This window comes from Choloepus didactylus, chromosome 17 (genome assembly GCF_015220235.1).
Source record: "Choloepus didactylus isolate mChoDid1 chromosome 17, mChoDid1.pri, whole genome shotgun sequence".
In the NCBI taxonomy this organism is placed as follows: Eukaryota; Metazoa; Chordata; class Mammalia; order Pilosa; family Megalonychidae; genus Choloepus; species Choloepus didactylus.
Genome location: NC_051323.1, coordinates 66,984,256 through 67,011,137, shown reverse-complemented (window position 1 = coordinate 67,011,137; position 26,882 = coordinate 66,984,256). Strand labels below are relative to the sequence as shown.

Sequence of the window (26,882 nt, the reverse complement as noted above, 5' to 3'; positions counted from 1 at the left end):
CTTCCAAGCAAAGATATAAGTGATTTAAAGCATCTTAAGGATTTTTCTACTAAAAACAATAGTAGATTGTATAAATAGAAAAGAGAGATTAATATATCATTCTCCATGGAAATGTGAATCATTAAACAATAAAACAGTGGCACATGCCGCTTAAAATTGTGTGTGAATGTATATGTACACCATAGGAATAAAAATTTAAAGGAATAGCATTTCTGTAAAGTTGTTTAAATGAATAATAATATTAAGGGAATTATTTGTTTACTGCTGTCTTTTTAACAGATGATTTGAAGATACTAAAGCTAGAAATTGGAACTAGAAAATCCAGAAATTCGAGGTGGTTTTTTTTTTTTTTAACATGACAGTTGAACTGGTTTGATTACATTTTACAGATGATTGGTTGCACAGTTATTGAATCCCATTAGGTAAGCTGTCTTCTAGTTTTAAACATGTTTAAGAACCTTTTTTTTGGTGTAGTAAATGTAAGTCTTGACTCAGTTAAATTTAGAGAACATTTTCTTAAAAAATAAAACTACCATTCTCTGTAACTATTTATTTGAAATAAGTTTGAAAATTGTTCTTTTTTCGAAGAAAACATCATTACTGTTATCTTGAAATGATTAGAAGTATATTATATTTACTTCTGTTGCCAAATGATCACTGAAGTGGGGATCATTTGTATCTGCTTAGAAATACACAAACATGATTTGATTTGCAGTCTCATTTTGATTTGCACGTTCATCGTATAGGATTGACTTTAAAATGAAAGAAGGAATCAGTTTATCTTTGTGGTCATTTAATTATCTAAGAAGTTGAATTTAACTAAAGTTCATTTGTCTAGTTTTATGGCTTCCCTAAACTCAGTAGATGTTATACTCTATAGTAGGTTTGTGTTACATACCTTTTATCTTTAAAATATTGCACTATAAGCTATTCTGTAATTGAGTTTCAATATAAAAAAACATTGTGTAAATTTTTTTACTTTTTTTGGTGGTGCTTTTACTTAGTTCAAAAATCAAAACAGTGTATAAAAGTATACAGGAAAATGTCCTACTGGATCCTCCCCCCCTCCAAATGTACACTTAAGCAACTACTTTTATTATATAATTTTTCCAGGTCTGTATGCAGGTATGAATATGCATTTTTTATTTCACTCCTTTTTCCCCTTCATCAGTCTGTCCCGTTGGCTTCTCCTTACTCGCTCATGCTGCGTGGGGTTTGATGACACTGTTATCACATGTCTTTACTGATCTCCTATTACTGGACATTGGACTCATTCAAATTGTTCATGAGAAATATTGTTTCAGTGACAAATGTAATTTGTGTATTGTTTCCTAAGTGCTCAGGTGTATGTGAAGAGTAAATGGGATTGTCAAATCAAAGAGTCATTGGACAGGTATTGCCCAACTGTCCTTCGTAACAGTTGTTCAAGTTGGTTTCCCCCAGGAGAGTGTCCCTGTGGCACCAGTTGGTTCAGTCTTCTTCCTTTTCTTACACGAAAAGAGCAAACCACATTCACTCTGGGATGCTTTGCTTTTTTTCACCTTAACAGTATACCCTGAATGTATCTCCTTGGAAATTGCTCCTCCTTTGCATAGTTGCATAGTATTCCGTCATACAACAGATCCCCTATTGTTTGACCCTTAGGTTTCCGGTCTTCTGGGATTTCAGACATTACCGTGATGAATAATCTTTTACTGATATCATTTTATATCTACACTGTTGCATCTGTTGATTGGAATCCCAGAAGTGGAATTAGAATCAGAGGGTAAATTCATTTGTACTTTTGGGAGATCCCGCCAGATTTCCTCCACAGGGGCTGTGCCATTCTGTGGTCCCAACAAAAATGCCTGTGTGTGCTCTCGCCTGTCTCAGTTTTGGCCAGTGTGACAAGTGTGAATTAATTGAGCATCTTTCATGTTTTAGGACCATTTATTCTTTTCCTGTTCCTTTGGAATTGTTGGTCTTTTAAGTTTTTTTGTTTTGTTTTGTTTTTCTGGGGTTTCATTTGTCTTTATTTAGGACAGGGATCTTTTTTGCTGTTACTGATTTTGTTTGTTTTTTCCCTACAAGTTTTGTGTCTTCTGGATTTTACTTTAAAACTGAATGTTAGGTCTTTTCTATTCCAGAGTTATAAAGGAATTTCCCTTTGTTTTCTAGATCTTTTGTGGTTTTACTTTTTTACAATTAAATCTTTTTTACAATTAAATGTTTACCTGACAGCTCCCCACCTCATTTAATTCTGCTCTTTCCTTGGCACAGCAGTTGGTCCCTGCTTACTTAATGTGACCCTGTGATCAAGCTCACTGAGCCTGTTTATTTGTAATTGGGGGTGAAAATACATTGCTCGGGGTGGTGGGTGGTTGTTCTGGTGAGGATGGAATGAGTGAGGCCTGAGAATATGCATTTTAATGCAACCCTGCCCCCCACACAATTCCAGTACACACTTAAGTTTGAGAACCTCTAGTCTCCTTTAGAATTGTGCTAACAGATAAGTTTGATGGAAAAGTTTTTCACTTTATATGATGTAAAATGGAACTGTCTTTGTCCATAATTAAACATATTTGGTTGAGGTTCACTAAAAATTGTACAAAATTTCATACTTTAACTCATGTCATACAAAATCTTCAGACTACCTGGCACACTGCTAATCTGAAAGCAAGTTTATCAATTTAGAACTCAGTCCCAGAGCCTGTGCTGAGAGGTCAGAGGAACAAGAATTAGCATCTGCTCTGGGCCAGGTACGTGGAGTATCGTCGGCCTTCTGGTGGGGAAGTAACAAAGAAGTTATGCTTGCCTAATAATGGGGCCACAGGACAGAAGGCCCGTCTACTAATTCCAGACAGTACCCTCTTCCCTCAGCAACACTGTCTCATTGCCTGGTTATGAATGTCATCACACAGTTTTTATAATCTGACAGAAAACTCGCACCACTGAACTTATGGCAGACTTCATCCTATTCACCTGGTTCACTGGTTCTCAGGGTTTACCTGGGTCAGCCTTATCGCCATCCCCTGGGACCTTGTTAGAAATCCCTATTCTTAGGCCCCACCTCAAACCTACTGAATCAGAAACAGGTGGGAGTCAGCAGTTTTTACAAACCTCTGGGGGATTCCAACATACACCCAAGTTTGAGAACCACTGCTTCTGCAGTGTTCTAATGTAAATAAAGAAAGCTTAACACCCTGAGGTTGGCATTACATTTGTATGTCTGTGGGCATGGAAGTTCCCTACGAGCAACACTGCAGTGATGGAGACAAACGAGGTGCCTCCTCAGCAGGTTACTTGCTTCTAGGGTGTGTTCTTTTCCAGCTACGTTCCCAGAGATGCTGATTTAAGTGCTCTTATCCTCCCTAGCTTGCCTTCTCCAGTTTGAGGAATCGTAAATGATAATCACTGTCGCCTAAAAGCTCCCTTACCCCTCAGAAGCATTTTTTCATGGTGACAGTCCCATCCAACAAGTATTTGTCTTATTTCTAGTAGTAGAACTACCAGGTTATTCAATTTCGTGGCTAGAAAAAATGAACTATTCACTTAGAAATCAGTTTAGACTAGTCACACTGAATAGGCTTTGCTATTTAAAAAGCATTACACAAATTGTACAGTTTTCTGTCCTAAAAATGCTGAAACTTGGTGTCACACCAAAGCAAATATTTAGTATGAAGACCAAACTTATAACAAACAGTCCTGCTTTCAAACCACAGACTAAGAGTTAAAATCCTGTTTTACACAAATTTATTACATGTGTGAGGGGTCAGTCAACATGTATTAGATCATTCAGCAATTCATAGACCACAAACCTGGTGTGTGATCCCCAGAAAGTTAATATCTTTGGGCCTGTTTTACTCATAATAAAAAAGAGACCAATCAGTTGTTCCCTTTTCTCTTTACCCATATCAGGTGAGTAATTTGTACAGGTGTCATAAGCTTCTGTTTCAGTTATACAGTTGTCCATTGAGTTTCTTAAAATGTGGCAGTATACCACCCAAAATTTATTTTGAAGAGTAGGAAGAGCCAATCCACTATGAAAAGCACAAATATATTTAGCTAAATGCCAGAGAATTAGTAGGTTCTGGAACTTAAGGTTGGGTGGAGACTCAGCAATAATGAACTATTTCTTTTCCCAATCGAATACACAAAACCTGCAATACCCATTTTTAGATACTGAGAGAAATGAATTACCCTCATTCTAGATGTTGACACTTCTCTTTTAAATGGGTTTAGATCCCTGTACAAACATCCTTAAAAATCTCCCATGCTCATTACAGTAGCTAAGATACACAATTTGTTATAAACTTAGACATACAGCTTTCTGTCCAGTACCATAAGATTGGAATTTGTACTCATCTTGAAACCACTAGGTGTGGTCTCCTTTAACTTTTCTTGAAGGCTGGGTTAGAGGGTAAATCCTATTGAACAGATTAATTCCCTATAAAGAATACACCTGAGTAAATGAGGAAAACTACATCAGATAATAGGTTGCTAAAAAAAGAACTTTAAGGCACTGTAGTCCTACAGTTAAATGAAGGCTAAAAGCCCACACACTTGCTACCTTGCTTTAATACTTCTCAAACATGTCACTTGCCCTTCCTCAGACAGATCCCTGTCAACAATTTTAAATAGCATTTCCTCCAGAGTGAGACTAGCTCCCAAAACTCTAATTGATGTTTCCTTTTTTTCTTTAAAATAAAAATATCACTATTTTAGACTAATTAAACAGAAAGAGCCAGGGAACATCTTGAGAAAAAAAAAAACAGGAAAATACAGCTATTTTAGCCTAGAGTTGTGTTTGTTAACAGTCCAAGGAATATTTATATTGTTGTCTAGCAAGTCCTCACAAGACAGAATAAAGTTAGAAGTGTAACTTTGAACCTGGTTCAAATTGTACTTAATGAGAAGTTAAGAAATACATGTGCAAATCGGTTCTGAATCAAACTTGTTTGCCTCTTGATGATTCAAAAACACTCAACTGATTACACCTTAAAGACAATATGATAAAAGAATGTCTTGTTTACTCTCACTAAATATTAGAACAGTGGAACCTTAGGAAAACTGGGTTCATGATTTATCAGGAGCCTGTAACAACTTTTTAACAAAAACAGGCACTTTGCTCTTTAGTACTTTTTTGCAATAGCTGCTTTTTTGGGATAACCATTCCTCCTGTGGCTAATTATCAGCAAGAAACCTAAAGAGACATTTTTCCAAGTTCTTACCAAAAATTCATCTTAAGGAAAAAGTCATCCAGAAAAGCATAACTTAGGTTAAGTAGATAAAGTATTGTTTAGACCAAGCAAACCACTCAAGGTTTTTAACAGTTTTCAAAGTTAAATCACAGTACAGCTGAACAATAAATGGGGTGGTTCTTACAAGCTATTATTTTGACATTTTGGTCTCAGAAGGTGTTTCCCCAGTATCCAATGTCTTCAACAACCGGAAGAGGCCAGCAGCTTCTCGTATCCTACTGAATTCAATACAGAATGCCTGTACTTCTATAAACAAGTCCTGCACATTAATAATTTTGTTACGGATTAAGGATTGGAGAAAGACACACACGAGACGTACCAAACGATTCTGAAAAAGAAAAAACAATTTTGAGTGTGCCTGTTTTGCTGGCAGGTATTTACAGAACGTATAAAAATTTCTATAACTCACCTGCATATATTTATCCTTAATTTGTTCACAAGTAGAGATGCAATTTGATATATAAAGATGAATAAATTCAGGAGGTAGATCAACAGCTGTAGTTAGTCTGTTTCATAAAAGTTACAAAATTAGGGCTGTTAATTTTATTTGCTAATATTTAAAAAATAAATCACTGTTAACCATAAAAAAATAAAATTTCCCTTGGTCATTTAGTGAGAATTTCTGATACATGATCCAACCACCTAGTTTTAAGTATACTTAGGCAAATAAACCTAAGAGCCACACCCACTTAATCATAAATGACAGTTTTAAACCTAAGAGCCACACCCGCTTAATCATAAATGACAGTTTTAAAGTCTACACTCAGCATTATACATTGCAGTTACTCATTCAGCAATTTTATGTTTTGCGCACTATGTCCCTGTGTGCTCTTGGATGAATCATGAGTCATGGTTTCTTATCTACCAAGCTCTAATCTTGGCAGTCACCATAAGTAACATTTATTGAACCCCTATTCCATGTAGGTGCTATGCAAGGCAGTGTCTGTGGGGAAGTTGTAGACTTAGTAACTAAACAAAACAGAACTAAATGCTACAATGAAGAGTTTGCAAAGAGAGTAATGCAGGTTAGAACAGTTGGAAAAGTCTTTAAAAGGGAAACTGACTGAAACCTGCGAAGTGTTCTCTAATGTTAGGGAACTCTGAGGAAAGGTCAGGAATCTGGAATTAGCATGGCGTATTCAGGAGCACAGGGAAAGACCTGGCTGGCATGTAACAAAAGGCATCATGGCACAGCAGTCAGATTTGAGTCTTCAAGGCAAAGGCCCTTATTTCCCAGAGGATTCTGTGGACTGTTTTAAGGGGTGGGGTGGGGTTGAGAATTCCATGCTCGAATTAACCTGGGTTACAGTAAACGGATTCCTTGTGGCAGAGCCTCTGCTAGGCTAATGTAGCACATGAATTTGTAAGAGGTGAACACCTGCCATGTTTTCTAAACCTATTTGGCCATGGAACTTTTCTCCTTAAGGTCCTGAGAACTCCTGCTCTAAGGAAACACTGCAGTAGACCACTGGAAGTCACTTGAGATTTGTGCTTGTCAGTAGCAAAATGTACTTAACACTTATGGATAAGGCACTGTGATATGTGCTGGGGGAAGACAAAGTACCAGGACCTTGTCCTTGAAATTTAAAGATACTAAGGACAGAAAAATGTTGATAAAAAGATTCAAGTGCCAAATAACTGGTAAAGACGGAACTGCTACAAGAATACAGTGAAAGGGAAATGACCATTCAGAGTTCGGCCAATCCAAAGGACCTGACACAGAATTAAGCCCCTGAAAGAAGACAGTTAACTTGACAGAAGGGGGAAAGGCTTGAACAAGGAGAAGGTGGAAATGAAAAAGCAGGTTTTCAACTAGGAGCTAACTAGTTTTGCCTGTGACAGCAATCAAGTTAAAACTTAAGTTGTCTCCTCTCTCGTCCCCAGAAGAATGCCCTGTCTCCTGACTCATACTTCTCATTCAGGTTCCAGCCAGGCTTTTTTGAAAACAGCAAGTCACTTGTTTCACCAGTTGACTGAATTAAAACACACATCCTTTAGTGCTATTTCAAGTAGGTTAAAAGAAATACCCAATTTACAAATGATGTCAAAAAATATGCTCTAATTGAAGTTTAGTTGCTTGGTACTCAGAATGGATTTCCCCAAAAAGTAGAGAGCCTGTATACTTTATCATCCAAAGCAGGACACCAAATGAAAGGGAACCCAGGATAATAAGCCTAAGTCAGGGTTATCTTGAGCAAACCTGGACAGATGGCTACTATATTCAAATACCTTAATAAACAGGAGGCTCCCAAACTAACCCCTACAAGCCTATTAATCCATAATTTACCTAAAATATATTTGCAAGGAAAATGAAATATAAATGTGAACTGCAAACAGATTATGAACACATTAAGAAGGGAATGCACTGTTTCAATGCCCAAAAAGGACAGCAAGATAAGGAAACTGGAAATCAAGAATGGAAGACCACCACAAGGAATTTCTATGATGACATTCCCCTCAATCCCTCACAGCTCCTAAAATCCATACTTTTCTGTGCTACAACTGTTAGTCACTGAGAAAATATGACTGATGTGATATGGCATATCCATAGAAGATAGAACAATGTAGGGGGAAAAGAATTTCAGCAGTTACGTTTCATTTCTGCTTCTGTTAATGCTAAGTATGTTTGCAGGTCCCCTCTCAGAGCTTACTGGTGATGCTAAATTCACATGGAGTGCAAACTGACACTGAGATGATTTCTTTAATAGGCTTTCTCAGACTAATGAGTAATATTGGAAAAAGAAAATTCATTGCTAGTTTTTCCCTCCTGGCTGTTTATTAGAATCTATACACCCCATACATTTGATCAAATAAAAACTAGTACAGGGCAACTTACCGATTTACAACTTCCATAGAATGTAAGGACATGTCCATATTGACCAGAACTGAAAAATACTCAGTTATCTGGCTCGACTGCATTAACTTCAGTAACATTTCTATGGCGACGAGAGGATTGTTTTCCACTAGGTCAGGAAGTTTGGCTGGAGTGAGGCCAATGTGATAAACAAGTTTGGGGTCTTTTTCCAACTCACCAAGGAGCTAAATACAACCAAATAGACAACACATTAGAAGTTCTTGATTCAAATTAGCATTCTCTTTCCTGTATGTAAAATCATGTATTTTAGACAAAAAGTTAGAAAATTACATTCACTGACCCTTTATAAACTTCGTCCCTCAAGCCCACGATCATCATGTCTTGATATTTTTTAAATTTCCATTTGAATTGTAAAGGTAATAACATGCAAACACCTCTCAGACAATTTACAGACATCCAGGTTTAACGTCCTCCTGGACAATAACCTAGACCCACTGTTGTCCTTTGCAGATCATCTGTTATAACCAAATAATCTTAATTACCAACTAGTTCCCCTCGAAAGGCATATACCACAGAGAAGTAAGGAACGTCAAAAAACTACAGCCCCACCCAGCACGGGGTGGAGAACAGAAGTATCTGCCAAGAGAGCAGGATAAAAAGCGAGAGATCGACTTCTGCCCGAGTGGTCAGTTGCAGTATTTTATAGTTCACATCCCAATCCCATTTCATCATTCAAATAGATTTCCTCAAAAACATTTTTTTTTGTCTGACAGTACTTTTTCTTTTCAATTTTCTTTCTTTTAAATGCTCTTGCCCCTATTTACTTGTACATACCAGAGTGAACTGTGTTTTGGGATGCACTAGTAAAGTGAACTGAACATCAAACATCATTGTTAATTACTCAGCTTTGAGAATCCTATTTTTGGAGGTATGCTGGATTGGAGATGTCAGGGTCTCCAACTAAGTTCTAATTTGAAAGCATGAGACTGAACACAATGCACCAACAGAAATTTCCTCCAGCCTGTGCTTGCCCCTCCCTGGGGTGAGCCGGGCTGACATGTCAGCCTCAGGGCTGCTTTAATCTCAGGTCGACCACTGACCAGCTGTGCACGCTGGAGCAGGCCGACTCCCTGCACCTCACTGTCCTCCTGTACCTATACTCAGAAGATTTACCTTCCAGCCTGAACATAACAGTGTATGAACAGGTGCCTCGCTGGTCCCCAGCCATCCCCTCCTACCCTCCCAGAGTCAAACTGACCACAAGCAGAATCTGAAACATTTTTGGTCATCAGATTCCTTGCCCCACCAGAGTACAGTTACCAAAAGGGAGCGCGGGGAACAAAATTCAGAGATCCAAAAGACCTTGGAAACTTCCTTACTGCTAGCTCAAGTTGAGAATATTAGGCTATTGGTCATTTTTCATAAAAAACAATAAATTCTTGATGAATTAAAGAGAATAGGTTTGCAATAAATACATACCTGTGTTTGTTGGGGAGAAGATAAGGGGCTTTTGAAAGCTTTGGCCATTATTCGCTTGATCTCTACACCAGTGCTATTCTTAACACACATGGATTTATCCCACTGAATGGCATGCTCCGGCTCCGTTGGGTTTAGCCAAGCCAGTTCATCCTCACAAATGTGAAGAGGCGGTGGCGGACGAATAAACTCTGGCCGAAAATGGCCTGTGATGACAGTAATATTTGACTGCTTTTATCAGCAAATGAACATCTGTATAAGTATACATCCCACACATACTTTACTGAAGTATGCTAACCCCTCTTTTGATAAGGATGATGCGATAAACTCAAACTTCACAATTAGAAAGAGAAATGATACAAAAAAACAGGATTTCATTCAGAATATAAACAAGAAAATTAAACACCAATATAACATCATGATGACAGAGACCAAATCTATTAATTTTTGAACAGAGGAGAGGAAAGCATCACCATGAAATGACAACTTTTAATTCAAGGATGATCACCACTTAATATTAAGGACACTACTACTTGATTGGTAAAAGCCTTTTGATGGGAAAAATGAAATACTACTTCTTGTCCTCACTCATCCTCTTCTTAGTTGCCCTCTATTTTGTTGCATGGCCAGTATGATTTGTACTACTTAAAACCTTGAAGTGGCAAATTACATGGAGATGAAATAGGAGGAGAAAAAAAGAAGTATGACTGACATCTGACATTCTCAAATTTACATGGAGACTTTCATGAATTCCCGAATTCACAAATACCATCATACTCTTTTTATACAACAGTAAAGTATAACAAGAAATGAAGGGACACAACTTCTTAAGACCTCTTAACTGAATTTATAAAACAAGATTCATCCTGAAGTTATAAACGTACTGGAATAAATGCCAATTACGACCCGTGCCGAACCAAGTTCATAACTCTGGGCCCCACCTTGGACACAACAGGTGGCTTAGTCCCGACGGGGAGCCGAGCCCTGACAAATTCGAGATGATGCTCTTTAATTTACCGAAAACTTCCACTTTCTGCTAAGAATCATCAAAGAATCATCACTTTCTTTTACATTTATGCTGTCTCCTCACTTGTATCACCAGGACTAGCATCTGAATCTTTTTTCAGACCATTTACAAAAAGAAACAAAGTTTTTAACACTTCATAAGAATCACTATGTGATAAAGAGAAGGTTTCCATGAGATGGGTGCCCAGTGTTTGGGTAGACCCATTCACTCTCTGAGTGATTTGCTTTTCACATACCTGTTTAGTGGCCCATGCAATTCAAAGTTGTACCTGACCAAATAGTAAATAAAAATCACTACATGCCATGACCTCCAGGGACCCTTGTGACCAGCTGAAACTTCAAATTTGAAACCCATTTATGCCACTGATCTACTGTAAACCAAGGGGTATAAAAAGTAACTGTAAATTTCAAATTAACAGTGACACTATAATCTGGAGAACATGTTCTTATCCCTAAACAGAAAGCATGCCTTCTTCATTAAAACCTTATAGACACCCATAAAACCAAAAGATACAGCTGTTACTTCAAATGCGGTATACTCTTTGGATTAAAGTAAATCAAGACTAATAAGATCAGAAAAATTTTTAAAAGGAGAAGGTAATCATAGTGGTAACATTAATAAAGACATATAAAACAAAAAGTTAATAAGCTGCAAAAATAGACCCATTTGAGTAAAATCTGGGAATTTTTATCTTCAGGTATGCTGACAGGAATGCAATGAAAACATTGGTGTGTAACTTTTTTGTAAGAAAAGCTAACTTTTACTGACACCTCTACTTTGTTCTAAACACTATTGCTAAGAAGTTTCACACTAAATTCAAGCTTAAGTAGCAGTGAAAATAACATGTCTCAGAAAACAGAAGAGTTTCAGGGAATAGTGATAAAATAAAACCAAGAGTCTAAAATTAATTTTATATACCTACTTTCAATCGGTGGCTTTGGTCCACTGACTAAAGCTTCTGTGATCTGAGAGGCAACGGAGCTGTCAAACCCAGAATTGGAAGAATCCGGATCTGGGTCGCTGAGGATACTAGGGAAGCTGGCCTTACTCTGGGTCGGCAGTTCTGACTGGCGTTCTGAAACAGGTCACAACAGGACACATTTTAGAAGAGGCAACCATGAGGGTGTGAAAAGACAAGACAAACTGGGGGAAGAGATCTGTAACACATAAACAATGGGTCAGATTAATATGTGTACACACACGTGGGTGTATATATCTTCTACAAATCTATTTTTTTAATCTTTTTTTTTATTAAATTCAGTTTTATTGAAATACATTCACACACCATACAATCATCCATGATATACAATCCACTGTCCACTGTATGATAACATAGTTATGCGTTCATCACCACAATCTATCTCTGAACATTTTCCTTACATCAGAAAGAACCAGAACAAGAATAAAAAATAAAAGTGAAAAAAGAACACCCAAATCATCCCCCCATCCCACCCCATTTGTCCTTTAGTTTTTATCCCCATTCCTCCACTCATCCATACACTAGATAAAGGGGGTGTGATCCACAAGGTCTTCACAATCACACTGTCACCCCTTGTAATCTACATTATTATATAATTGTCTTCAGGAGTCCAGACTGCTGGGTTGGAGTTTGGTAGTTTCAGGTATTTACTTCTAGCTATTCCAATACATTAAAACCTAAGAGGTGTTATCTATATAGTGCATAAGAATGTCCACCAGAGTGACCTCTCGACTCCATTTGAAATCTCTCAGCCACTGAAACTATTTCATTTCATTTTGCATCCCCCTTTTGGTCAAGAAGATACTCTCAGTCCCACGATGATGCTGGGTCCAGATTCATCCCCGGGAGTCATATTCTGAATTGCCAGGGAGATTTACAACCCTGGGAGTCTGGTCCCACGTAGTGGGGAGGGCAGCGAGTTCACCTGTCAAGGTGGCTCTTTAGAGAGAGACATTTGTAAACCGATGTTTATTGCAGCATTATTCACAATTGCCAACAGATGGAAACAGCCCAAAGGTCCATCAACGGACAAGTGGATAAACAAACTGGTATATACACATGATGGAATATTATGCAGCTGTAAGACAGAACAAAGACATGGATCATGTAATAATGTGGATGAACCTTGAGGACATTATGTTGAGTGAAGTTAGCCAGAAACAAAAGGGCAGATTCTGTATGGTCTCACTAATATGAACAGACATTAATGAACAAACTTTGGGAGTTAAAAGCTGACAACACAGGCGACCAGGAGATAGAAAGAGGGCAGAGACCAGGCATTTGATGCTGAAGGACTACAGAATGTCTAGGATTGATCGCATAGATCCAGAAATAGCAAAATACTGTGTGATGGTAGCACAGTATTGTAAGTACACTGAACAAAGATGTCTGAGTAAAGCTGAAAGAGGTGGGATAGGAGAATGTATGACACCAGAGGTAAAGATAGATGATAATGACTGGGACTGTATAACTTGGCAAAAACTGGAGTGGCCAATGACTGTTACTGAATATACAAATATAAAAATGTTTTTGCATGTGGGAAAGCAAATGAATGTCAACCATGTAGAGAGTTGAAAAAGGGAAGGTATTCAGGAAAAAACATAATCAAAGCAAACTGGAGTCTATGGTCAACAGTAACATTGTAATATACCTCCATTAAATGTAACAAAGGCAATATGCCAATGCTAAATGTATATGAGAGGGCGATACGGGGGAGGAATATGGGATTCTTGGTAGTGGTGTTATTTGCTGTCCTTACTGTTGTATTGTATGACATGTTATTTTTCTTTTTGTGATTTTTTTCTTATTGCTAAAAAAACAAAAAACAAAAAACAAAAAACTTTCTTGTAGTAATCAATATGTTCAAGTGTTCATTGTGGTGATAAATGTACAACTTGATGATACCATGAACAACTGATTGTACACTGTGGATAAATGTGTGGTATGTGAATATAACTCTATAAAATTGTAGGAAAATATATATATAGGAGTAAAAGTGTTGGAGAAAACATGGTGAGAGGGATGTACCTATCTACTGTTGATGAGCAGGTAGAATGGTGTAGCCTTTCTGAAGGTCAGTGTGGTTGTTCCACAAAAAGTTAAGTATGTGGGAACCAAAAGGTCCTGCAACCTCATTATGGGGTCAGTCATTTGAAGATCTGAGAGCAGAGACATGAATGGACATTTGCCAACTGGTGTTCACGGAGGCAGTAAACATGATTTGCAAAGGGTGCAGATGACCTGCGTACTGTGGTGTACACATACAGTGGAACATTGAGCAACTACAAGAAGGAGTGAAGGAGTGAAGCTGTGAGACACACAACGAGGTGAATGGATCCTGTACACAGTATTTGAGTGAAGTACACCAGAAATAAAGGCAAACACTTTAATGCCTCACCAATATGGACTAACTACAATGTGTAAACTCAGAACAGAATCTTAGAACATAGCCTAACATGGACATAATTATTGTAATAGTCCCTAGATTGTAAGCTCTTACAGCAGTTAACTCTATCCCTGAATTGTAATGCCTATCTCTAAACTTTGAGATGCTGATCCCTTAGCGTATAACCTGATTGGTCTCTGGAACAATGCGTATCTCTGAGACACCTGAAACTCAGAGCTAGAGCTTGGCAGATATGAATATCAGTATTAGTGCATACAGCCACTGTCAAAAAAAAAAAAAAAGCTGAATAAAAGCCCAGACTTCAATTAGTGATATGAATGAAGCAGGTCTGGTTAAGACCAGGGCAAGCCAGGCCAAAGGGTAAAGGTCAAAACTGACTGTTTTAAAACTTCAACTTCCATATGAGACCAAGGGAAGAGTTATCTATTTGGTACAGGATCTAAATTTTCTAAATGGTACAACTCTACAGTTGATTTGTTCAAACACCACAATTGCATGGAACTTTGAATAGGAAGTGAGATACGGTAGGTTAGTATAGGCTGGAGTGAAATAGTGACACATCCCAGAGTAATTTGGGCAGATAATAAAAAATATATTTACAGCCTCCCTCTCCCCAGCCCCGAGAATCTGGGGGAAGGTGCGGATGCGTTGGACATCCTCACCTGGACTGGTGTTGATGTTGTCACAAACATTGGGACTGGCGGTTTGATGTGCTGAGCCCTTGATCATGGGACATGCCCTTATGCAGCTTGTTACTGCAAAGGAGAGTCTAAACTTGCATGTAATTGTGCCTAAGAGTCTCCCCTGAGTACCTCTTTGTTGCTCAGATGTGGCCCTCTCTCTATTTTTTTTTTTAAATGAGAATAGGAAGAAATGGGCAAATGACATCCAACAGGCATTTTACAAAAAAAAGCTTGAATAGCTAATAAACATCTGAAAAGATGCTCCATCTGATTAGAGACCAGAGAAAAATCCATTAAAACAGATAATATTACATACACACTTACCAGACTAGCCAAAGTGAACAAAACCAACATGGTCAAACACAGAGAAAAATGAGAGTAGCAGGAACTCGCACTCCGCTAACAGGAATGGAAAATGGCATAGCAATGTGACTTTACCTAGTAAAACTTGATCTGTGCGTCTTCTACCTGGAAGAAACACTTTCACATATGGACCAGAAGAATGTACAAGAATATTCACGGCAACAATATGTCTGTCCACAGCAGAATGGATAAAGAACTTGGTATTCTGCTTTATGAAGATACCACAACAGCAACGGAAAGCAACCAGCCTGTTACATGCATCAACATGGACGCACCTCACAAATAATACCAAATAACAACAGAAAGAAAGCACAAAAGAATTAATATAGAATGATTCCATATATATAAAGTTTAAGAACATGCAAAATTAAGCTACATTGTTTATGGAGGCATACAAAGAAGGGCTACAGAGCAAATAAAAAATGATTATCACAAGAGTCAGGTTAGTGAAGGAGGGAGGCAACTGAGATAAACAACAGGGAGCCTCTAGGTTCTGACTATTCGATTTCCTAACACGGATGGGACTGCCCCGGGTTCACTTTATCTTAATTCCTTAAAATGTACGTGCATGTTTTATGAAGTAACATACTTCAGATTTTGTAATTATAAAACAAAAAGGGTTAAATTTCTGATTAAAGAGCTACAAAAGTCAATAGAAAAAAAAAGTCAATAGATCAACTCAATGGAAAAAGGCCAGAGACATATGAAAAGATGTCTTTGGTACAGGAAAAGATGTTCAATCTCATTTATTTAATTTTAAGAAAAAGCTAATCAAAATTATCCCAAGATGCCATTTTTTTCCATCTCTGATTGATGAAGTACAACACACTGTTGACCAATGTGTGGAAAAAAGTTTAAAAATTGGCAAATTGTGTGGTAAAATAGTAAGAGGTGGGTGTTTATCAGGAATTTTAAATAAAACCTCTGAAATGTCATTGTTAACAGAGTAAAATGCTGCCCCTTGTAGTTGGTTATGTTGTCCTTGTCTGCTTGATTTTTAACTTAAGAGAATGCAAACCGTATCATCACTGAATACACCTTTGGTCCGTGGATCCCACTGGAAGTCATCTGAATTTCAGGCCTCGTCCGAGGTCATCTGTGCAGCTAGCTCTAGGGCAAAGAGGTGTACTTGCTTTTTTTTTTGACTTGTAAAAATGAATGAATTGGACATCTTCAATTGGGGTAGAAGACAGCAAGCAGCAAGGCTTAGCCACTTTGCCAAGCTTCTCAATCCTTACTCTAGTCACATATTCATTTCTGAGCTTAATATAGTTCAAAAATTTCTCATAGGCGGACTCAAGTCATCAGCAGTTGAAAGGGAGGTCAGATTGAATCTTCAGTTTATGAAACAGAAAACTAGAGCCATCACTTCTGAAGGTAAGGTGACTGAAACTGCCTACTGCCTCTATAACCCAGTTTTCATAATATTTTTGGTTAAGGAAATAATCATTTTATTTCCATTATTAGATTGTATCTACAACTAGTGACTAATACATACTTGAGTACCTTCAATCTTAAGTCTTAAAAAGTCTTCAAAATAAAGTTATCACCTTTCTACAGATGTTATATTTCACAATAAGGAAATAACTGAAACTGTGGAACTATAACCCATAACATTCTTTGAAATTTGCTAACTACTTATTAAATTGCACTTTGAAAATAATCACTTTTATGTATCCATGTTATAGTTCACAATAAAAAAAGTCTTCAAAATAATTTCTCTTGATTTCATAAAATAACCACTGCTATACTGTTAATACCCAATAGTTTAAAAGTGACGTTCAAAATGCTCCAAGAAAAAAGAAATTTATCAAAATACTTCTGTTTTGATATCACCTTATATCAGAAGTGCATGAAGTCAAAGAAAGATGGGGCATTATCAAACTTAATTCCTCATATTGCAGTCCACTTAAGCATAAGTTCTCTGTTCTTGGTCAAGGGATCACAAGTCTGGCTATACCTCTGAATTTTCCTAATGAATCAATCTCAAGAGATAAGACCCAGGCACCTATATTTTTCTTAGAGCTAGGAAGCAAAAGGTGCCCCCCTTCTTATCCTTCAGAACACAGAAAGGCTCTCTTGGCCACCCAGTTCAAGAAGGTCCCCTTTCTATTTTTAATCAGGACACCCAGTTTGCTTCAAGAGCACCGAGGCATGTGCTTAGGCTTGTAACACAGAAGGGGCGCAGGTATCTGTGGAATGCACAGCAGGCAAAAGGTAGATGGGGAGCTTGAATGACCCATGCCTTGGTGAATACAGTCAACTCCCCACAGAGAGTTCTGGATTAAAGATTAAGCAACCCCTGTCATTCAACACACACTCTGCATGGGCCTCAAGCTCCTTTACTTGCTGAGCTGGGAGTGGAAGCCAAGACAGTTTGAAAGTTAGACAGCAAGTAGAATATGTGCTTTCTAAATCTCAGACTACTATTATCTTTAATATATTGACACTACTTGGAAACTAAAATTTAACTACGATCCAAATGTGGGGGAAGGATTTGGAGAGGACCAACAGCTCTACTAAACTGCTAAAGGAGTGACTGCCTATCCCTGGCAAGACCTTTGCAAGGGCTATTTATTGTCCTATTTGAGGTGACTTCATACAATATCCAATATTCAACACAAATATGCTCAAACCAGGGTCTCAACCAACTATGAATGAATTATTTTCAGACTATTCATAATTTTGCTCCCCTCTTTCAATGTACATATTTTTGTTATTTCACATGCTTAGATAGCTTTTCATGAGCTTTTAGCCTCAATGATCTATAGATTTTATGATTTTCCTTCTTTAGTCTTATAGTGTATCAAGTCACTTGATTCCTGGAAACTGAAGTTACCTGGGTTCACTGGCAATAAAGTGCACGATCAGACACAGGGAGGTGCAGCGGTTCCCTCAGCCCACCAAAGCAGCACCTGACAACCTGCCTTCAGTAACTTAGCAGTGCCTCGTAACTGAAGAAACGCCACTCTCGGAAGAAAACTTTTTTAAACAGACTAAATTTTATCCAGCATTCTTCTAAAATTTGAAAAGCGATCAATTCAACTTTTCGTCTCTTCCAACAAAAACGAACATTTCAATTAAGGATCCAGTACTGAAAATACCTTTCTTATGGAAAACACTGATCTTTTAGCACAGAGACCCTCATTTTAAAGAGAGTACAGCAAGGAAAGAGGCCTCCTGCCACCAGGCCACGGGGCCCTCCTTACCAGCCAGGGCCAGCTGAAGCCCGCTTATGTCCACCGACTGGCCCATGTTTCCGATGTCCATCAATGCAATCTGGCGAGGTGTCTTCTTAAAGAGTTCCCTTGGTGGTGCCAACATCAGCTGGGAAAGAAAAAACTTTTCTGGTGGAGTTATAGGAGGTAAAAAGCCTGTAAACAAAAATACATAACTTTACAAAATTGACTTAACTCTGGTAAAACAAGCATTTGCTACTTGCCACTTCAACTTACAGACTGAAAGACGTAATTTGTAATTAGCTTCAATTAACTAAATATGTGTTTATGACCTATGTAATTAAATGTATCCTTGAAAATTCTATGATTTGTATCAATACCAAAGGAACTTAAGGGTTTTGGAAATTATTAAGAACTTTATTTTCTAACGTGCCTCAATTCCAGCAGAGGCTAAAGCTTAGGTAAGCCAGTAAAAATAGGTAATAAAAACCTTAGCACTCAGAAACACTTTTCTTTCTTCTCTGTTACTCACAGTGATTGTGTAGAAGTTGAAAAGAGAGAACAAAGCAATCAGTAGCAATGCAAATACACTTCAAGTACCTGCTGCTTCAATTCATAGTACTGCTACAAAATTCCCACGATCAATGTCCCTTCCCTTTTGCCCGTATTTAATTGCTCATCTCATCCATCCTACTCCAGAAATGCCATGGGACCCCATTCCCTACCTCCATCCCCACTCTCTTCCTCTCCTGTGCAGCTTCCTGATCTCCCCAGCGCCGAGGTTTTCTCCTGCCCACCTCCCACCCACAATCCACATTCCCAGCTACTATTTGGTTATATTTGTAGAGTACAAATCCAATCACATTACTTAGACCCAAATTCTGCACCATTACAAGATCCTTCACAATCTGGAACCAGTCCACTTTCTTAATTTCTACTCTTGAACTCCCTCCCCTTCACACACCCTACATGTTACACAAAATCCTGCAGCTTCTCTGAATTCAAGTGGTTCTTTTACAATACCTGGCAGGGCCACACCCTTCCCTCCTCACTCCCTTCTCTAATCAATATCCAGCAAAAATATCATTTCCTCTGAGAATCTCTCCAGCTCCGCAGGTGGCTGTTCCCTCCTCTGTGCCACCTAAGATCATGTATACAACCTCTAGTACAGGACAGCCCTGGCCACACTGTATCACAGCAATGCCGCCAGCCTGACTGCAGGGAAGCCGTCTTCCTTGCTTACAGGGATGTTCTCAACCTTGGCACTGCATCAGAATAATCTTTAAAGCTTTTTAAAAACATACCAATCAGCTGCTCCCCATCCAAGTGCAGTACTGGAAGCGCTGGGAACAGGGCCTCGGCACAGACACCTCTTCTGGTCATGTCTGCACCATCCCTACCTACTCAGACAATGCTAACGATAACGAATAACACTCATCCTAAGTATTTATTCTTCGTAACCACCCTATGAGGCAGGATTATCTGCGTTTTACAGATGAGGAAACTGAAGCACAGAAAGGTTAAATAACCCATCCTAGGAGTCCTTCCCTGCCAACAGCCTCCCCGCTTTGGCAAATTTATGTTTACAGTGCAATCTATGGACTAGGTCTCGATTTAGAATCACTGCATCACAGGCAGTCACTGCTTTCAGTACTAATTTAGCATTAGATAACCCAGTATTCCTTTGCCTAACCAGCCCTTCAGAATTCAAATACTCCTCTGATCTAAATCCTATACTGTCCCCATCCTCTAATAGGGGCACCCTAAGGTGGTGGGTTTTGACTACACATACACATGATGCGTTCAATTTCTAGAGGTTCACAAACTACTGTATCCTAAGAGCATCTCAGCTCAACAGATAGGCTACCCTTCTCAAGGAAGGGCAGTCCAGGAAACCGATCAGAGGGTGCTCGGCTCCAGGAGGGTGGCCCTGCAGAAAAACTGAGTAGCTCCAAATGGAGTAGAATCCCCTCACCCCTCACCCCCGTACCACCAAAACCTCCCGTAACAGTACCTCAGGATCTGCTACCTTAACATTTCTTTTTACTGTGGTAACATATATACAACACACAATTTCCCATTTTAGCCACTATCGTGTGTAAAATTCGGTGGGATTAATTATATTCACAATATTGCACCATCACCACCATCCATTACCAAAACTTTTTCCTTATCCCAAATGGAAACTGAACCCATTCAGCAATGACTCCCCTTTCCCCCTCCTCAGCCCCTGGTATCCTGTAATCTACTTTCCAACTAAATCATCCAATATTTATCCTTTTGTGTCTGGCTTATTCCACTCAACACATATTCAAGATTCATCCATGTGGTTGCATGTATCAGAATTTCATTCCTTCTTATGGCTTTCCATTTTAGAGCATACACCACATTCTGTTTATCCACTCATCTGCCAATGGACACTGGGGCTGTTTCTACCTTTTGGCTACTGTGAATAATGTTGCCATGAATATTGGTTTACAAGTATCTAAGTCCCTGCTTTCAAGTCTTTCAGCTATGTACCTCCAAGTAGAACTGCTGGGTCATAAGGTAATTCTGTTTAACTTCTTGAGGAACCACCAAACTGTTTTGTCCATAGCGGCTGTACCGTTTTACATTCCCACCACCAATGCACAAGGGTTCAATTTCTGCACATCCTTGCTAACACTTGCTATTTTCTACTTTTTATTTTTGTTGTTTTTTTTTTTTTTTTTTTATAACAGCCATCCTTGTGGGTGTGAACTGGTATCTCATTGTGGTTTTGATTTGCATTTTCTAATGGCTGATGATGTTGAGAATCTTTTCATGTGCTTGTCAGCCATTTGCATATCTTTTTGGAGAGATGTCTATTCAAGTCCTTTGCCCATTTTTAATTAAGCTTTCTGGTGCTGAGTTGCAGCTGTTCTACATATTCTGGATATTAAACCCGTGTCAAATATAAGATTGCTAAATATTTTCTGCTATTCTGTAGGTTGTCTTTTTGTGTTCCTGATTCTGTCCTTTGACACAAGTTTCAAATTTGATGAAGTCCAGTTTATTTTCTCTTCGGCTGCTCATACTTCTGGTGTCCCATATCTAAGAATCCATTGCCTAAAACAAGGTCCTGAAGATGTTCTCGTTTTCTTCTAAATATATTTTAGTCTTATATTCATGTCACTGATCCGTTTTTGAGTTGTTTGATATATGGTATGGGGCAAGGGTCCAATTTCATTCTTTTGCATGTGACTATCCAGTTTCCCAGGCATAATTTGTCAGCGAGAAATAATTCCTCTTTTAATGAACTTAGCCCCCTTATCGAAAACCAACTGGTCATAGATGTGAGTTTATTTCTGAACTCTCAATTCTATTCCATTGGTCTATTTGTCTAGCCTTATCCCCATCCCAAACTGTTTTGGTTACTGTAGATTTGTAGTAAGTTTTGAAATCGGCAAGTGTGAGTCCTCCAACTTTGTTTCACTGTACAAATCTTGTATATCCTTGGTTAAATCTATTCCTAGATATTTTATTATTTTAGTTGCTATTTTAAATCAAATTGTTTTAATTATTTCCTTTTTGGACCTTCACTGCTGATGTATAGAAACACAACTGATTTTCATACTACCTTGTAACCCACCTGTGCTGGTTTGACAGTATTGTGTCCCCCAAATGCCATTATCTTTGTGGTCTTGTGTGGGGCAGAAGTTTTGGTGCTGGTTGGATTTGCTTGGAATGTGCCCCACCCAGCTGTGGGTGATGACTCTGATGAGATGTTCCCATGGTGGCATGGCCCCGCCCATTCAGGGTGGGCCTTGATCAGTGGAGCCACATAAATGGGCTGACTCAAGGAGAGGGAACTCACTGAGTGCAGCTGGGAGTGATGTTTTGAAGAGGAGCAAGCTTGCTAGAGAGGAACGTCCTGGGAGAAAGCCGTTTTGAGGCCGGAGCTTTGGAGCAGACGCCAGCTTCCTTCCTAGCTAGCAGAGGTTTTCCGGACGTCATTGGCCATCCTCCGGTGAAGGTACCCGATTGCTGAGGTGTTACCTTGGACGCTTTGTGGCCTTAAGACTGTAACTGTGTAGTGAAATAAACCCCTGTTTTATAAAAGCCTATCCATCTCTGGTGTTTTGCATTCTCCAGCATTAGCAAACTAGAACAGATTTTGGTACCAGAGAAGTGGGGCACTTTTGCTGCTGAGTTTGCAGATACCAAACATGTTGGAACGGCTTTTTAAATGGATAAGGAGAAGTTTCTGGAAGAACTGTGAGGTGCTTGATAGAAAAGGCCAAAACTGCTTTAAAGAGACTGTTTGTGGAAATATGGACTCTAAAGATACTTCTGATGAGGACTTGAGCAGAAATGATGAATGTGTTGTTGCAAACTGGAAGAAAGGCGATCCTTGTTTTAAAGTGGCACAGAATTTGGCAAAATTGAGTCCTGGTGTCAGATGGAAGGAAGAATTTGAAAGCGACAACCTGGAATACTTAGCTGAGATCTCCAGACTAAGTGTGGAGGACGTACCCTGGCTTCTCCTTGCAGCTTATAGTAAAATGCGAGCAGAGAGAGATAAACTTAGAACTGAACTCTTGGGTTCAAAGAGACCAGAAGCTGATCGCTTGGAAAATTACGAGCTTCCAGGGGGCGGAATCCCAGAAGCTACAGCCCAACATGAGGATGTAACCAAACATGGAACACAGCCACCATTTCAGTACAAGCCAAGATTGGAAAAGGAGTTAAGCAGAAAGGATTTGTGGAAAGTCCTATTGTCTGATGGCTTTGACCCCTGCGTGCTTCACGCAAAGCCAACAGAATTTTTGCGAGATCTTTATAGACGGAGCCATTGCCAGTCTGGACTGGAGGAGACAGACAAGGAAAACATTAAAGGAAAAATTTCTTCAAAGACAGAGCCATGGAGGTTGAGGTCTGGAGTCAAGAGGTTTGGGGCTGGGAGAGCGGAGCAGCCCACACGCATGGAAAGGGTGAGTTTGCCCTGGAGGTCGAGGGCGGGCTTTCCGCCTCGATGCTCTGGAAGAGTTTTGCCACCTCAGGTCCCAAAGAGGTGGGAGCACATTCCCAGGGAATTGGGGAGAGCCTGGCTGCCACCACACTGTTCTGAAGGGGTTGAGCGTGTGCCCTGGAGATGGAAGGGAATCCGGGAGCTGCCCCAAGGTTTGAGGAGGGTGGGGCCGAGAAGGTGGTCTCCCCAATGTGTGAATATGTTGGAGCACTCACCTAAGCATTTGGAAAGGAAAGGGCTGCCGAAAAGGCCCTTAAGAAGGGTTAGGCTCCTGCTCTCTCAAGCCCCATGGATGCAACATCGTTCTGTTAATGACTCTCAGACTTTGAAATCTAATGGAGTTTGTCCTGCGGGTTTTAGGAACTGTTTTGCTCCTGTTAACCCTGTTTTCCTTACTATTTCTCCTTATGGCAATGGAAATGTTTATCCTATGAATGTCTCTCCTTTGTATATTGGGAGCACATAACTTGTTCTAAGTTTACAGATCCACAGCTAAAGAAAGATTGTGCCTTGGGACTGACCACGCCTAAATTGATTTTGATGGGATTTTGTGCTTAACTTTTGTTACTGAAATGATTTGAGTTTTTGTGATATTGTTATGGGATGACTGTATTTTGTATATGGAAAGATAATGTCATTTTGGGGTCCAGGGGGTGGAATGTGCCGGTTTGACAGTATTGTGTCCCCCAAATGCCATTATCTTTGTGGTCCTGTGTGGGGCAGAAGTTTTGGTGTTGGTTGGATTTGCTTGGAATGTGCCCCACCCAGCTGTGGGAGATGATTCTAATGAGATATTCCCATGGAGGCATGGCCCCGCCCATTCAGGGTGGGCCTTGATCAGTGGAGCTATATAAATGGGCTGACTCAAGGAGAGGGAACTCACTGAGTGCAGCTGGGAGTGATGTTCTGAAGAGGAGCAAGCTTGCTAGAGAGGAACATCCTGGGAGAAAGCCGTTTTGAGGCCGGAGCTTTGGAGCAGATGCCAGCTTCCTTCCTAGCTAGCAGAGGTTTTCCGGACGTCATTGGCCATCCTCCGGTGAAGGTACCCAATTGCTGAGGTGTTACCTTGGACGCTTTGTAGCCTTAAGACTGTAACTGTGTAGTGAAATAAACCCCCATTTTATAAAAGCCTATCCATCTCTGGTGTTTTGCATTCTCCAGCATTAGCAAACTAGAACACCACCACGTTGCTAAATTCATTTATTTGCTATAGAAGCTTTCTTGAGGGTTCTTTTGGAGTTTCTATCTACAGGATCATGTCATCTACAAAAAAGAGTTTTATTTCCTCCTTTGCAGTTTGAATGCCTTTTATTTCTTTTTTTTGCCTAAATGCTCTAGCTAGATAGAATGTTCAGTGCAACATTGAATCGCAGGGTTCACATGAAAGCAGGCATCCTTGTCTTATTATGATCTTAGGGGAAAAGCTTTCAGTCTTTCACCATTAAATACGTTAGCTGTGGGTTTTCATATATGCCACTTATCATGCTGATGAAGTTCCTTTCTATTCCTAATTTTTGTTTGTTTTTTTTTTAATCAAGAAAGGGTGCCAGATTTTGCCAAATGCCTTTTCTGTGTCAACCAAAATGATATTTTTCACCCCAGCATGCTATTAACCTGGTGTATTACATTGATTTCCTCATGTTAAAAAAACATCCTTGCATGACAATTGTGTAACAATGTAGATTACAAGGGGTGACATGGCAATCCCTTTATCCATTGTATGGATGGATGAGTAGAAAAATGGGGACAAAAACTAAATGAAAAATAGGTTGGGATGGGGGGTATAATTTGGGTGTTCTTTGTTATTTTTATTTTTTATTCTTATTCTCATTCTGGTATAAGGAAAATGTTCAAAAATAGACTGGGGTGATGAATGCACAACTATATGATGGTACTGTGAACAGCTGATTGTACCCCATGGATGACTGTATGGTATGTGAATATATCTCAATAAAACTGAATTAAAAAAACACCCTTGCACTCCTGGGATAAATCCCACTTGACCAGTGTATGATCTTTTTGATGTGCTGATGGATTCAGTTTGCCAGTGTTTTGTTGAGAATTTCTGCATCTATATTTCTGAGGGATGTTGGTCTGTAATTTTTTTTTCTTGTGATATTTTCACCTGACTTTCTGATCCCATGTATAGCTGGCCCTAGCTACAGAGTGATTGCCTCTTCTCACACTGGTTAAGGACTGAAAGAACCAGCTGTTTCCCACCTCTTCCTGCACTACACTTGTCCTCATCTACATCTCCCATATACCCCTACCATTCATAACCTTTCCTCTGTGCATTTCTCCTCTCTTGGCTGCAAGTTTTCATTCAAAGTAAATAAGTAAATCCTCATAAAGAATTACCAGGTTGAACTATTTAAAAAAAAAAAGAAACCTTGCAGGTAACCCACTGATCTCACCAATGCTGTGCAAGTATACATTTTATACAATGTTTACTAGCATGTATTTTCTAGTCTGAATTTGAGACCACCTTCCATCCTCTGCCCCCATCTCACGATCAAAGGACACCTGCGACCCAGGAAGGCAGCAGAAAATTCCTTAAATGCTACCTAATGTGTATTTCGCCAACAACTTCTTTGAGTTCCTAACATTGACGTCTATTTATTCATCTGAGACTTAAAAGCGGGGTCAGGTCCGATGTGTCATGAGTTATACTTTACACACCTCGAATGAGCTTTAGAAGAACGAGCCGTATTTGAGGTACTAAGAATGTCAAGCTCCACACAGAGCTGCAGATCCGATAGCCCAGTACTGCTAGGAGGCATCATTTTCGGTCCTATGAATTAGTAATTAAACCACACACCCCAGGCATCAGAGCTACAGGGGCAGGCCGGGATTGGGAAATAAACTTTAAAAGGAGACGATTTCCCTGGCAGGTGAAGAATCCCAAAAGCGCAGGTGGAAAACTGCCGAATCCGACTACACACGAGGCATTCTGCTTCGGGAGAGCAGCGGAGCCCCGGCTCCTACCTGAGAGCGGCGGCCGGTCGGGCTCCTGGCCGCCGCGGGCGGGCGGCGCGGGGTTGAGCAGGTGCGCGAAGCTGGCGGCGAAGGGGTTGGCGGCGAGCGGCTCGGTGCGGTACATCTCCCAGAGCAGGTAGAGCGCGGTGAGGCGCTGCGCCGCGCTGGGCAGCAGATCCGGCTGCTGCAGCAGCATGACGAGCACCGAGCCCAGGCGGAAGTGGTCGGCCTTGCTGAAGTAGTGGTGGAAGGCGGTGGAAAGGCCCTCGAAGGTGCTGCCGCCGCCCGCCTCCTCCGAGATGATGCTCAGCAGGCTGGAGAGCTCCTTCGGGGTCAGGCTCATCCTGCCCGCGGGGCCCCCTGGGCCTCCGCCGCCCGACCCCGGGCCGCCTGCGCTGCCTCTGCCGCTGCCGGGGCCTCCCGGGCCGCTTCTGAACGCCGACCCCGCCGCTTCCCGGATCCCCCTCTGCTCCGCGGCGCTGAGAAGCCGGCCAGACGCCGCGGTCGCCCCGCCACCGGGCATCAACCTCGGTGACCCGCCTTGCTTCCCGGCCGGAGCGGGCCTAGGGCCGGCTCGCTCCGTCCTCGCGGTCGTAAAGTGCGCCGCTGCACGACAGCGTCGCAAACAGGAACGCCGGGAAAGCCCCATGGGCGCGGAGCTGAGTGGGCAGCGCCAAGGGAAAACCAGGCAGGTGGAGTTTCGCCAGGGAACGGATCGGGAGGCGGGAGTTGGAGGGACCGAAGCGG

At 40.2% G+C, this 26,882-nt stretch overlaps 1 protein-coding gene across 1 annotated transcript; it reads right to left on the bottom strand.

Annotated features, from left to right (window-relative positions):
* Positions 1 to 311: 311 nt before the first annotated feature.
* CNOT11 (CCR4-NOT transcription complex subunit 11) lies at positions 312 to 26,873 on the bottom strand. The gene is made up of 7 exons (XM_037806456.1): positions 26,145 to 26,873; positions 18,200 to 18,364; positions 11,481 to 11,633; positions 9,535 to 9,737; positions 8,077 to 8,279; positions 5,650 to 5,746; positions 312 to 5,568 (listed from the first exon to the last, which is right to left on the bottom strand). The coding sequence occupies exons 1-7, from the start codon at positions 26,782 to 26,784 to the stop codon at positions 5,371 to 5,373; spliced, it is 1,659 nt and encodes a 552-aa protein (XP_037662384.1). The 5' UTR covers positions 26,785 to 26,873; the 3' UTR covers positions 312 to 5,370.
* Positions 26,874 to 26,882: the final 9 nt, after the last annotated feature.

Coding starts and splice junctions, on each gene's coding strand:
- CNOT11 (XM_037806456.1), bottom strand. CDS start 26,784: ATGGGGCTTTCCCGGCGTTCCTGTTTGCGACGCTGTCGTGCAGCGGCG. Junction 18,365..26,144: donor CGACCGGCCGCCGCTCTCAG/GTAGGAGCCGGG, acceptor TTTTGTTTACAG/GCTTTTTACCTCCTATAACT. Junction 11,634..18,199: donor GCTTCAGCTGGCCCTGGCTG/GTAAGGAGGGCC, acceptor GACCTGTTTCAG/AACGCCAGTCAGAACTGCCG.